Source organism: Pseudonaja textilis, chromosome 5 (genome assembly GCF_049901715.1).
Source record: "Pseudonaja textilis isolate UNSWEBS1 chromosome 5, rPseTex1.2, whole genome shotgun sequence".
Classification (NCBI taxonomy): Eukaryota; Metazoa; Chordata; class Lepidosauria; order Squamata; family Elapidae; genus Pseudonaja; species Pseudonaja textilis.
The window spans coordinates 25,420,265-25,433,331 of NC_141994.1; the positions used below are offsets into that span (position 1 = coordinate 25,420,265).

Sequence of the window (13,067 nt, forward strand, 5' to 3'; positions counted from 1 at the left end):
TCTACAGAAGTCCACCTGATTGCAATTGTTCTTTCTGCAGTCTTGACTATCCATTGGAAATTTGTACCTCTTCTGTTTGGTTGCTGTACCAAACCAAGCAGATGGTGTGATGTAAGCCAACACTATCACAACTTAAGTTGCCACAATTGCATCTAACCTGTTTGTAGAATTTCATCTCACCATTCAGATGTTCTGACAAAGAAACCTTCAACCTAGGCAGAGCCCTTTCTATAAAGAAATAGAAAGAGAAGGAAGGGAGGAAGGAAGGAAGGAAGGAAGGAAGGAAGGGAGGGAGGGAGGGAGGGAGGGAGGAAAGAAGGAAGGAGACATTCTGTATCTATTCTGTAGACATCCTTGATTTCCTCCCTTCCCACATGGTCCAAACTGGAGCATATGGAGGCAATGACCAAGAAGGTCATCTTCACCAACAGCACTTCCATCTAGTGTGGATTCAGTCTGAGTCTGTTTCATATTTTCATTCTCTCCTCCTTGTCCTCCTCCTCCTCCTTCCTCCTTCCTTCCTTCCTTCCTTCCTTCCTTCCTTCCTTCCTTCCTTCCTTCCTTCCTTCCTTCCTTCCTTCCTTCTTTTTCTTCCCCCTCCTCCTCCCTTCTCCTCCTCCTTCTCCTCCTTCTGTGGTAGATAAAATACTGATGATACCAAATCAATCAATGACCACCCATGGTGGTTGGAGCATTTGGAGGGCCCTTAAACACTCCCAATAATTTGAATGGTAACATCTGCTCAAGGAAGGAGCAGAATCCCTTTTAAGTAGATTGTTATTATTATTTTAGCAGTTGCCTGGACAAAATCCAGCACTGAATCATACAGTCATTTTAGCCACTGATCATCTTTTAAGATCTAATGTTTCGTGTTTTGAGTTTATCACCGATACCGATCAGGAGCTTCATCTCAAAGTAAATTAAAATGCTTCTGGTTTCATTTCTTCTCCTTTCTGTCTCACCGGAGTTAGACCTCATGAATGTCGTGTTACCATGCAAGCATTTTTGCTTACGTGGCCAACCCTGTTGATATGTGCTTCTTCTCCACGAGGCTTCTGATTCCACACAGATATTTGTTCCTGCCACAATTTCCTCTTTAAGGACTTTGACATAAACAAGCAATTGAAATTTCTCAATTTCAAAGAGCTGCAAATGTCAGACTGGAACTGCTCTAAACTTTTCTCATAACAACGGTATAATCTTATAATCAGATTCACTGTTTAAATAGTAGCTTTCACAGTCTGGTACAACCTCAGTCAACCAGCCAGTTGGGTTTCCTGAAATGTTGTCATTTAAAGGAAACCTAGAGAATCTCCGGAAGTGCTTTCCTATTTTCTTTGTCGAGTGATGAGAGCTAACAATTTTCATCTTCTTCAGATAATGCATGAGCTCCAAGAAGATCCTTTCCAACTCTGTTATTCCATTGTGTTATCCTGTAATTGTTTGTAAGACATGCACCAACAAGGAAAGGAAAATACAAATCTTGGGTGGCTTCAAACCACCCAAGATTTTGTGGCAGATGGTGGCACTCCCCTTCTACCATCATGTCATGCCGTCGCCTTGCAAATAGGACAAGCGCCTTAATTTCCTCGTCCATATCATTCAAGCTGGAACATTAAACAACATTCAAAGGACAGCCTCTGCGTAGTGTAATTTAAAACTACACGTCGAAGTCATAGATCCAGTATAACAGCCTTTTGGAAAAATCTAGCTTGCCAAAACCACAAACACTTGTTTGTGGTTTGACCAGGTGTAAACTTGGCTTCTGTGTTCTCATTTAGCAATTGCCCTGGTTCTCCTTTTGAAAAGCACATTGCTGAGTCAGCACAGTTTTTCTCCGTCCACATGTGGTTGCTTCACTTGTAAATGTGAGCCGGTGAGAAATATATAATCCCTTAGTTCAATTTTTCCAATCTCAGAGGCCCAGCCCAGCTTTGGAAGAAACCAATGAACTACCATAGCAATTTCCTTCCTTTAACAGGAAGGAATTTCCTTCCTTTAACAAGAAGGAATTTCCTTCCTTTAACAGGAAGAAAATATTGACAACCACCCCCATTGTTAAAACTGTTTTAAACTATTTTTAAAAAAATTCAAGTTTGCCCTTGGCTAGAAGAAATAAAACAAATGTAATTTCTTAAATGAGGAAGTGTGCAAACAATACACAGAGCTCTTTGGTTAGGTTAAAAGATAAAAAAAAAAAAAGTCAACAGCTGACATAGCCTTGGCATGATTGTGACTGGGGTCATTTCGTATCTGTTGCGAAATGCAAATATACTTTCTGCCTGTCACAAACAGCCCTCACAGCAGGATCCAGGTTAAGGAAATGTTTGCGTGGCATGGCGAGTTCTTAAATTTGACTTTTGCAAAGATCCCTTCTTTTTAGTGCAATTGTCCTTCCTTATCATTTCTGTATGCCTACATCCGACAATCAATTTGTTGCAGGCTGTGCTAGAATATAACATTTCTCCTTAGTTCAAGGTTGTTTCTCTTTTAGTTTCTATCCGTTGTTCTTGTCCTGCCTTTGGAAAATAATTTGAGCCCCTCGTCTTTTTAGGAGCCCCTTCAAATATTGGAACACTACTATCATGTCTTCCCTAGTCCCTCTTTTCATGTTGAAAATTATCTTTGATTTTTAAATCAAAGGCTAGAAATTTGGCTGGGTGAAGGATGGAAATCGTTTCTACTAGACCCACTGGGTCTCCGTATCTTCTTTTCATGCTCATTTCTAATCTCTGAACTCATCGGAGGAGTTATTCCATCCACATTTGCCTACTCTACAAGTCTGTCATGCTACAGAATGAATTATCTTCAACCACTGAGGTACAGAACAACTTGCCCTGGAGTAGGCGTTTGATGATGTAGGCGAATGAAAAGATTAAAGAAGTCCAGACTAAATGAGTCAGTGATTGTAGCACTGCTAAAATATTTGCATAACATCCAGGTAAACAGATCTCAGCCTTGTTGCATATTCTGGAGGGAAGCAGAGGTGCCTACAGTATTTGGATCATCAGAAGAGGTGATGGCCCCTGGTCACCCTTTAACCTTTGACTTGAAAAAGCTCAGCAAGGGCTGGGCCTGATTGTCATTGAAAAGAGGGACAACAGACAATTGCAAAAATGGCAACTTTGATTGGTTGCAGCCTCCCCTCCAAAAAAGAGCAATGCAAATCACTGACTGAAGATAGAATAACAGAGTTGGAAGGGACCTTGGAGGTCTTCTAGTGCAACCCCTTGCTCAAGCAGGAGACCCTAACCTTTTGGGGCTCCTGTGCCAAAAATTGTGTGCGCTTGCATGCTCGCACTCACCCAGAAAGCAATGTGCGCCCCTCCCACACCCCCTACGCATGTATGCGCAATCCTTCCACCCACACATCCACTCCCCAGCTCCTTACCTGCACTGCGCCTCACAGCTGATTTTCAGCCAGTTTGAAGCCTTTTTCGGCCTCCCAAAGGCTGAAGGCTTCTGCAGGCTTTGTAGGCCGAGAACTAGACCTGTTTAGTCACTTCCTGTTTTTCTGAAAATACCGGAAGTAGCAAAATGGGGCTAGTTTTCAGCCTGCAAAGCCTGCAGAAGCCTTCCCCAAGCCTTTGGGAGGCCGAAAAAGGCCTCAAACCAGCCGAAAATCAGCTGTGAGGCATGCACATGCGCAGTGAGGTAAGTTTGCCTGCAGCTCACGTGCTCTTACAAATGGCTCTGCGTGTCACTGGTGGCACGTGTGCCATAGGTTCCCCATCATGGCCCTATACCATTCCAGAAAATAGCTGCCCGGTCTCTTCTTAAAAGCCTCAAGGGATGAAGCACCCATAATTTCTGAAGGTGAACCATTCCACAGATGAATTGTTCTCACTATCATGAAATTTCTTCTTAATTTCTTCTTAATCTCTCTTTGATAAGCTTCCATCCCTTCTTAGAACAGAGCTGAAAGGGACCTTGGAGGTCTTCTAGTCTAGCCCCCTGCTCAAGCAGGAGACCCTATACCATCTCAGGCAAGAGACTGTCCAGTCTCTTCTTCAAAACCTGTTACTTCTTGTCCTGCCCTCAGGTGGTTTGAAAAACAGGTTGACCCCCTTCTTCTGTGTGAGACCCCCTCAAATATTGGAACAGTGCTATCATGCCAGTTCCTTATCTTGCAATCTATATAGCAATAGCCCTTAGACTTATATGCCGCTTCACAGTGCTTTCCAGCCCTCTCTAAGCGGTTTTACAGAGTCAGGTTCTTGCCCCTAACATTCTGGGTCCTCATTTTATGGATGGAAGGCTGAGTCAAACTTGAGCCTGGTGAGATTCGTCATGCCAAATTGCAGTCAGCCAGCAGTCAGCAAAAGAAACCTGCAGTACTGCACTCTAACCACTGCGCCACCATGGCGCATAATATATAAGATATGTTTTATTATACTATCAGTCACTTCCTTATATTGCTTCCAGAAGATTTCAGAAATGTGTACATAGAGCCATTAACCAAGTTCAACTCAGCAGGAGACTTTATTATCTATATATATAAAAGCATCATGCATCATCACAAAATCTCCAGAACTGTACAAATTTGAAGTTTGCCACATACGTTCCACTTAGCTTCTAGGTGCTAAGAAAGGATTTTTCCAAATGACCATCAGAGTATTAGTATTTATTATTATTATTAACATGCTCTGATGTTAAGGAGTTCTACTCCCCCGCTCCCCACCTGAAAAGAAATCTCTTCCAAATGCCAAACAGGAGCAGGGGAGAGGAGTTTTGGTTTCAGTTTTACTTTCACAGTAGCAACCAACTTTAGTACAGAACAGTTGAGCTAAACCACGCCCAGGCTCCTTGTTGTGTCTTTCTTTCTCACACAGCAAATACTTTTTCAGTTTCCAAACAGCCCTCAACTCTCCCACACACTGACTGGATGCTAGCCAGATGAATACCGATGGATGCTGGTAGGCAGAGACACAATTTCTGCCCCCCACCTTATTTTCCTCCTCCAAAATTAAGCCCAACCACATAGCTTCGTAGTGAAGCACAGGTATCCAGCTAGTTTTTAATATAAGTGGATGGACTGCAAGACCAGAGAGATGGACACACAGAGAGAAGGGCCCACCAGTCGCCAGAAGGAAGCCCACGGTAGGAACTGGGGCCAATAGTACCTCCCCCCACATAGAAGACCAAGAATGTCCCTTCGGTAATGGAGCTACTGCAGAACAAGATCTTCTATAAGCCTTTAGTTAATCCTCTTTTAAAGCCGCACAGATTGTGCAACACGACACACTGACATGTGGTTGCACCCGTTGCCTCCTCCACATTCCATAGATTAGCAAGACTTTGTTTTCCTCGTCCTGACTGTCCCATTATTATTCTCCTTCTGTAGGACCATATTCATGTATCACCGTAATGGCCCGTCTTTGTTTTCCCTCTTCCCAAACTGGAAATTTCCATCTATTGTGATCCCTTCTCCTAGGAGAGTTATTTATTTCAAGCCCTTTGATCATCTTATCTACCCTTTGTTTAATATTCAGTTGAGGTTGCAGAACATCAGATCTGTCTCCCATGCTACAGGTGTGGTTGCTGAAAAGGTTCTGTTTTATGATATTTGTCCAGGTCTTAGGGTTTTTCCAAAGGACTTGCATGGAATTTTCTTTCATTCTTTCATCTCCTGCAATATTGCGGTAATGGGTCTAATTTTATATTACCTTTGCCCCACAATCCTTTCCTTTCCTTTCCTTTCCTTTCCTTTCCTTTCCTTTCCTTTCCCTTTCTTTCTTTCTTTCTTTCTTTCTTTCTTTCTTTCTTTCTTTCTTTCTTTCTTTCTTTCTTCCTTCCTTCCTTCCTTCCTTCTTTCCTTTCTTTCCTCTCTCTCCCCTCTCATTCTTTTCCTCCCTCCCTCTTCCTTCCTTCTTTCTTTTTTCTCCCTCTCTTCCTCTCATTATTTTCTCCCCTCCCTCTTCCTTCCTTCCTTCCTTCCTTTCTTCTTCCTTCTTTCTTTTCTCTCTCCCTCCCCCTCTCATTTTCTTTTCTTTTTTTCATTCATTCCTTCCTTCCTCTCCCTCCCTCCTTCCTTTTCTTTCTTTCTTTCTTCCTTCCTTCCTTCCTTCCTTCCTTCCTTCCTTCCTTCCTTCCTTCCTTCTTTCCTCTCTCTCCTCTCATTTTTCTTTCCTTCCTTCCTTACTCTCTCTCCCTCCCTCTTCCCTCCCTCTCCCTCTCATTCTTTACTTCCCTCCCTCCTTCCCTCTTCTTTCTTTCTTTCTTTCTTTCTTTCTTTCTTTCTTTCTTTCTTTCTTTCTTTCTTTCTTTCTTTCTTTCCCCTTAAGCAGAATCTATCTGTCATAATGGAAGGTGACTCAGGCTCTGTAATTCAGTCATTCGAATTACAATCTTTTGGGAAGAAGGAGTTGTGGGTGTGGATAGAGGCAGAGTTTCATTTTCCAGAAAGTTCTCGACTAACAAGTCCATTTAGTGGCCATTCAAAGTTACAACGGTAACGGAAAGAGTGACTTATGACATTTTTTCACACTTAAGGACCCTTGTAGTATCTTCATGGCCACGTGATCAAAATTCATTTGATCTACTTGCCTCATATTTATGATGGTTGCCATGTCCCTGGGGTCACGTGATCCCCCTTTGAGACCTTCTGACTAGCCAAGTCCACGGGGTCATCACTTCATGACCGTGTTTCTCACTTAACAACTGCCATTAAAGCGGTGGGAAAATCACACATAAAGCACTTTGGTATTTGGCAGGGGTCCCCCAGTTCCCCAAGGCTTTGCTTAGTACAATATTGTGTAAAACCTCAAGGATACTGAACCAAGGAACTAACCATATTACAGTAAATGAGGGTAGATATGGAAAATAACAGATGGTGTAAGATAAAATGAGTAATTTTATGTACTTCTCTTTTCTTGGTATATATGTTATTCTCCTTTGTTGGTATAGTTTAATAAAAGTAATGCCCCGGGCTAAGCTGAGGTCATGACATGTATAAAAGTGACGCCTCAGGAAGAGCCAGGGGTTCAGAATTTGCCATTCTAATGCTCTGAACCTTGTGCACAAATAAAAACCTGTATTCTCCAACCTTTCCTGGTCTTGTGTCCTGATTTGGAAACAGGATTTGCTGCAACACCATGATTTACTTAAGACGTGTGGCAAGGAAGGCCACAACACAGGGCAAAATTCACATAACAACTAGCTGTCAGTGCTCTCGTGTCATGCCCTTGTTAGAGTCGGACTCTGAGGGAGAGGAGGAAAAGCCGACAGGGAGTGGAAGTGTGGCTCCGGAGGTTGTGGAGGAGGCTGGGGAAGGGCAGAGACCAACTGGGCAGTCAGAGGAAGAACCAGGCCCATCCCCTCTTCATCCTAGGGCACACAGGGAGGAACGGAAAAGGAAACAACTTGGCTTATGAGAGAGGAAGTGGCCGTGATCCCCTCATTGGTTGCAACTGGGGTGAATAGTATATAAGAGAGATGGTTAAAACACAATGTTGCCAGAAGCAAAGCATGTTTTATTTTGGACTGAAGTTATCTTGGTTGGCGTCCTTCCAACAGACTGTGCCTTGTTATCTCCTTGAAGTTGGTAATTACTTATCCTGATCTGTTGTGGGATTTTCTTCATTGTAGTTTGTTTGTTTGGTTTTTTTATTTCACCTCTATCTACTCATTAAGTTCGGACTGTATTGCTTTCTTTTGAAGACTATTTTTGAGTCAGTTTTATCTCCAACTGAGAATTATTGAACAGTGGGGCCAAGTTGGAGGCATTAAAGGACATTTATTTATGCTTTGGATGTTGTTACGTTTGTGTTACACTCCGGGTCACCGTATCCAGCATCCACTCCCATTTAAACCATGAGTCTCTAGCCGTATCTCTCTGAGTTTTTTTTTAAAAAAACAAGATTTATTAGGAGTGAACATGTAGACGACTCTGAGACACATCACACATTTCACCCTTGACCCTGGTCTTTCCCCCACAACCCCTGGATGTATGTTATCCAATGGGACACATCCATAACCAAGAGTCATCAATCATGCTCTCCAGTAATAATCTTGTGCACCAGAATCTCTGGTGGCCTAGCAATTATCTATGAAAGCATTTAAGGTATGCACTGCTTCCCCTTTCTGCTGGCAACTCTAAAACACCAGAGAAATATTTTTGAGTTGACACTAGCAACATGAATTTTGGAGTCAATTGTGGTCATAACTCCAGGGCTACTTTGTACAACCATGCCACTAATGGAATAACTGCAATGATTCATTTAACAACAGTGGCAGGAGAGGTTATAAAATGGGGCAAAGCTCCGCTTAGCAGAGGTCTCACTTAGCAGTATAAATTTTGGGCTCAATAATGCTCCTAAATTGGGAACACTCTGTGTTGAACTGTGTTCTATAGGGTAATATTTAAATGCACCAGAAGGCAACATTGTTTTGTGAAGTAACTCTACAATATATATATATATATTTAAAAATACACTTTGTGATCCAGCATTAACTCAAAATCCTATAGAGCATTTGCACAGATCCTCATTCTCTTTTGCATGCCAATAGCCCTTAGACTTATGCACTGCTTCACAGTGCTTGACAGCCCTCTCTAAGCAGTGTACAGAGTCAGTCTCTTGTCCTCCAACAATCTGGGTCCTCATTTTACCCACCTCAGAAGGAGGGAAAGCTGAGTCAACCTTGAGCCTGGTGGGATTTGAACCGCCAAACTGCAGGCAGCTGGCTGCAGCAGAAGTAGCTTGCAGTACTGGACTCTAGCCATGGAAGGCTGAGTCAACTTTGAACCTGGTGAGAATTGAACTGCTGGCAGTGAGCATAAATTACCCTGCAATACTGCATTCTAACCACTGCGCCAGCAGGAACAAGAATGAGAAAGGGAACAAGGGAGGGAGGGGGGAAGGAAGGAAGGAAGGAATAGCAACAGCACGTAGACTTATATACTGCTTTACAACTGTCTCTAAGCAGTTTACAATGTTAGCCCGTTAAAAAAAAAAAGAGAGAGAAATGTCTCCCATAAATATATTTTTCTATATGTTTGGTCTGATTTAGACATCTGTTGACAGGAATCTCCCTGTTTGCTTTTTTTCCAAATTAGTTGGAAATTAGTTTGGTTCCTTTTTCCTGTTCTTTCACCTAGATAGTTTTCAAGTGGAACCATTTATCTTCCTTCCCATATTTTGTTCCATATAAATTCCCCCGAGTGAGCATTTTTTTTAAAAAAAAAAGCCATCCCTTTTTATTTTCAGGCAACTTGCAGAGAAAAGCACTTTTTGTTTTTTGTTTTTGTTTTAAAAAGAAGATTCTACAAAAATGTTTCACAGAATCAGATGGGAACAAGAGAAATCTAAAAAAGTAATAATAATGGAAAAATGGTGATTTACTACCATAGATGTTTTACACTGGTGTGGCTGTGGGGGTTGTCACATTGCTGCCAAATCTGGGAGATGGGAACTGTCCAAATTGATTTCCAACATAATTGTGACACAATAATTCTTTTACGTGTTTCATTCTGGGATAAAGTTTAGAATAGAATAGAGCTGTAAGGGACCTTAGAAGTCTTCTAGTCTAGCCCCAGGCTAGAAATCAGGATACAGTGCGTTCTAGTCCTGCCTTTAACCTTGAAAGCCAGCTGGGTGACCTTGGGCCAATCACCAGGACAGTGAGTTCTAGTCCTGCCTTAACCATAACCAAGTCATCTCCTCCTCCTCCTCCTCCTCCTCCTCCTCCTTTCCAGTATTGATGATGTCACCTACTTTGGTAATGAAAGGCCTGCAAGAAAACAACCCACCAAGGACCCCACAGTCAGAGACCACCAAGGACCCCACAGTTCCTCCTCTTCCTCCTCCTCCCCCTCCCCACTTCGTTGTAGCATTGATGATGTCACCTTCTTCGCTAATAAAATGTCTACAAGAAAACACTCCATTTTGGAGAATTCCACAGTCATTTTTGTTCTCCTTCTCCCAAAATTCTTGTATTCTTATGCTGAGAAGCACACCAACGTTGCTATTGGTAAATGGAGAGTGAAGCCCTGGTTGAGCTGGCTTTTTTTCTTGCCAATCCCTAGAGTTATATTCATTGTCATAAAACAAAACTGAGCCTTCTTTGTATCTTTCATGGTCCTTGTCCCCAACACAATTAGAAATAAAGCCAGATCGTTCATTCTGTATGCCAGGCCCTCTTTCCCTCAACCACCTGTCCTGCTTCTTACATCTGGCAATAATTAATGAAAATTTAGAAATCCATCTTAGCAAACACCAGATTCTTTGTGATCTCTAAAAGGGCAGCCAGGTCACTGTAACATTGAGAAGTCAATCAAATATTTTTACAAGCTTTTTTAAAAAAGATTCTTGTCCAATACCACTGCTGCTAATCTGGAACTTCGTGAGTCACGATGTTGCTTTATAAGCAAATCCAGATATTCCTAAAATTCCTAGTTGGGAAAAAAGCATGCATGCCCAGGAAAGTTGAAAATAACAAAACCACTCTGGTTGACTTGTACACCAGCCTTTCTTGGGAAAATCAACAGACTATATGATATGTTCCATGGTTATCAATTATACTCTAGGAAAAGAACAAGCAGAGCCTGGGTTTGGGTGGGTTGGTGGGTGGGTGGGTGGAGTCAAGAGAGGAACCAGCCTAGAATCATTACGTTCCCACAAATTGTCTAAATCTGACCTCTCATCAAATTCTTATCTTAGCCATAACTTAGTGCTGAGTGTTACTTGACTAGATTCTTGTATTATGGGCCTGAGCAATAAATCAGCTTAATTGGAACTTAACACATAATCTTCTCATCTGAGATAATGCACCCTTTATCCGCACTCCAGAGTTCAGTGAAATGAGAACCTCTGATGACATTAGATCTGCTCTCAGTTGGTCTCCTGGTCAATTCCCTAGTCAATTATCCTACTCTCCTGGTCAATTCCCAATTACAACTCCATTGTAGAATTGGGGAATACCTAAGTATTGGTTGCTGTCTCCCCTCCTGAGCTTTATAGCTCCTGCTAGGCTTAAAAAAGTTCAAAACATCCTTAAGAATCCATCTCATCCTGAGCACCCCTTTTTATGAACTATTACCACCGGGTAGATGGTACAGGATAATAATAAAAACAAGGGCAAATAGGCTGAAAAACAGCTTCTATCCCAAGGCAATAACTATACTGAATTCTACTGTAAAGAGTAATACTAATGCAGTATCAGGGGTTTTCAATTCAATTGTATAAAATGTGAAGGATGTGTGTTTGTGTTTTATTTTTATAGTTATAATGTACACTGAAGATGGCATTTAATTTCATTGTGCAAGGTGCAATGCCAATAAAGTAAACTAAACTGAGTAGCTTAGACCCAATCAAACACAGGAACAAGTAGATAGATACCTAAACTCTCCGAAACACCATTAAAAAACAAACAAACAAACAAACCCAGCTACTTAAACTTTTCTATTTTGGCCTACATATTCATTATTAAAACCAAAGTGAGCTTGGTGCACACCCTACTGTTCAGAACTCAACATTCACGGTTGCAGGATTTTTGTAGACTTCATTTGGCTATAACTCACTAAAGAACAATGCAGCCAGCCTAGCTGAAGTCGAAGAACTGCATAGAAATTAGTTGTGGTTGATTATTTCCTTAGAAGCGTGCTTAGGTTTTTTGGGAAAAAAAATCAATCAATCAGAATAGATCTGGAAGGGACCCTGGATGTCTTCTAATCCAATCCTCTGCCCATGAAAGAGACTTTATACCATTTCAAACAGGTAGCTTCTTACAAGCCTCCAGTGATGGAGCATCCACAGCTTCTGAAGGCAATTTGTTCCATTGGTTAATTGTCTTCAGTGTCAGGAAGTTTCTCCTTAATTCCACGCTGCTCCTCTCCTTGATTAGTTTCCATTCATTGCTGCCTTCTCCTCTTCCTGCACCTAAATATTGCTGTGAAATAAAAGCAATTTATCAGTTTGAGCTTCACCAATCCATAATAACCAAGAGGGTTTTCCAGAGGAAATGTTTTCTAGGCCAGTCTCGCTTTGAGAAAATAATGTCTGCTCTATTCTGATAAACCAAAGGTGTTTTTTTTTTGAAGAGGCAACTGGGCTTTCTTCCAAGAAGCTTCTTCAGCTCTGATTGGATGGTGGGGAATGGAAGGATTTAAACTCCTTTCAGACAGCTGGTCATTTGCATCCTTTTAGAACAAGGATCTTCAAACTTGAGAGCTTTAAGACTTGTGGACTTCAACTCCCAAAATTCCTGAGCTAACATGACTGGAGGAGGAATTCTGGGAGTTGAAGTCCACAAGTCTTAAAGCTCTCAAGTTTGAAGACCCCTGATGTAGAAAGTCATTGAGACCACTCAGAGGTTTGCCAAGGTGACCAGCTGTCTGCAAGGAATAGAAATGCTTCCACTCTCCACCATTCAGTCAGAGCCAAAGAAGCTTCTTGGATGAGAAGCAAAACATCTTCAAAATAAAAAGCAGAAAGTCCAGTTGCCTCTTGTAAAAAGCACCTTTGGGACAACCACAACCTGGATGAATGAGAATCTCCATAGACTCTATTCTGATAGACTTAGAAAAACAAAACATATTAAAATATTCTTGTTATTTTCCTTTCCAGGAAGCTGTCATTGAAAAGGGTACAATTGCCTATCAGAACTGGGTCATTCCAGGGAGTCCCATCTACCGACAGTTTTGGCTCTTTGATGTACAGAACCCAGAGGAGGTGATGCAGAATGGGTCTGCTCCAATCCTTAAGCAGAAAGGTCCTTACACCTACAGGTAAGTCAAGACCTGTGGATCAGAATGTCTTGGGGACATGGAAGAGGGATTAGAGAATCAACAGAGATAGTTCATTGAATTGGGACAGGAGATTGAGTCCAACTTCCTACGCAGTTGTTGTTAGTTGCAAAGTCATGTCTGACCCATCACGACCCCATGGACATCATTCCTCCAGGCCTTCCTGTCCTCTACCATCTTCCGGAGTCCATTTAAGCTCACGCCGACTGCTTCATGACTCCATCCAGCCACCTCCTTCTCTGTCATCCCCTTCTTCTTCTTTTGCCCTCAATCGTTCCCAGCATTGGGCTCTTCACCAGGGAGTCCTTCCTTCTCATGAGTTTCC

General features: G+C 42.0%; 1 protein-coding gene across 9 annotated transcripts in view; it reads left to right on the forward strand.

The window, feature by feature from the left end:
- The window catches only part of LOC113436599 (platelet glycoprotein 4-like), a 56,740-nt gene that overhangs the window by 16,251 nt on the left and 27,422 nt on the right, over window positions 1-13,067 (forward strand). For all 9 annotated transcript variants that reach the window (XM_087934380.1, XM_087934381.1, XM_026701088.2 and 6 more), the window contains one exon: window positions 12,564-12,724. In XM_087934380.1, coding sequence (XP_087790506.1) covers window positions 12,564-12,724 — 161 coding nt within the window. The remainder of the gene's footprint in view (window positions 1-12,563; window positions 12,725-13,067) is intronic.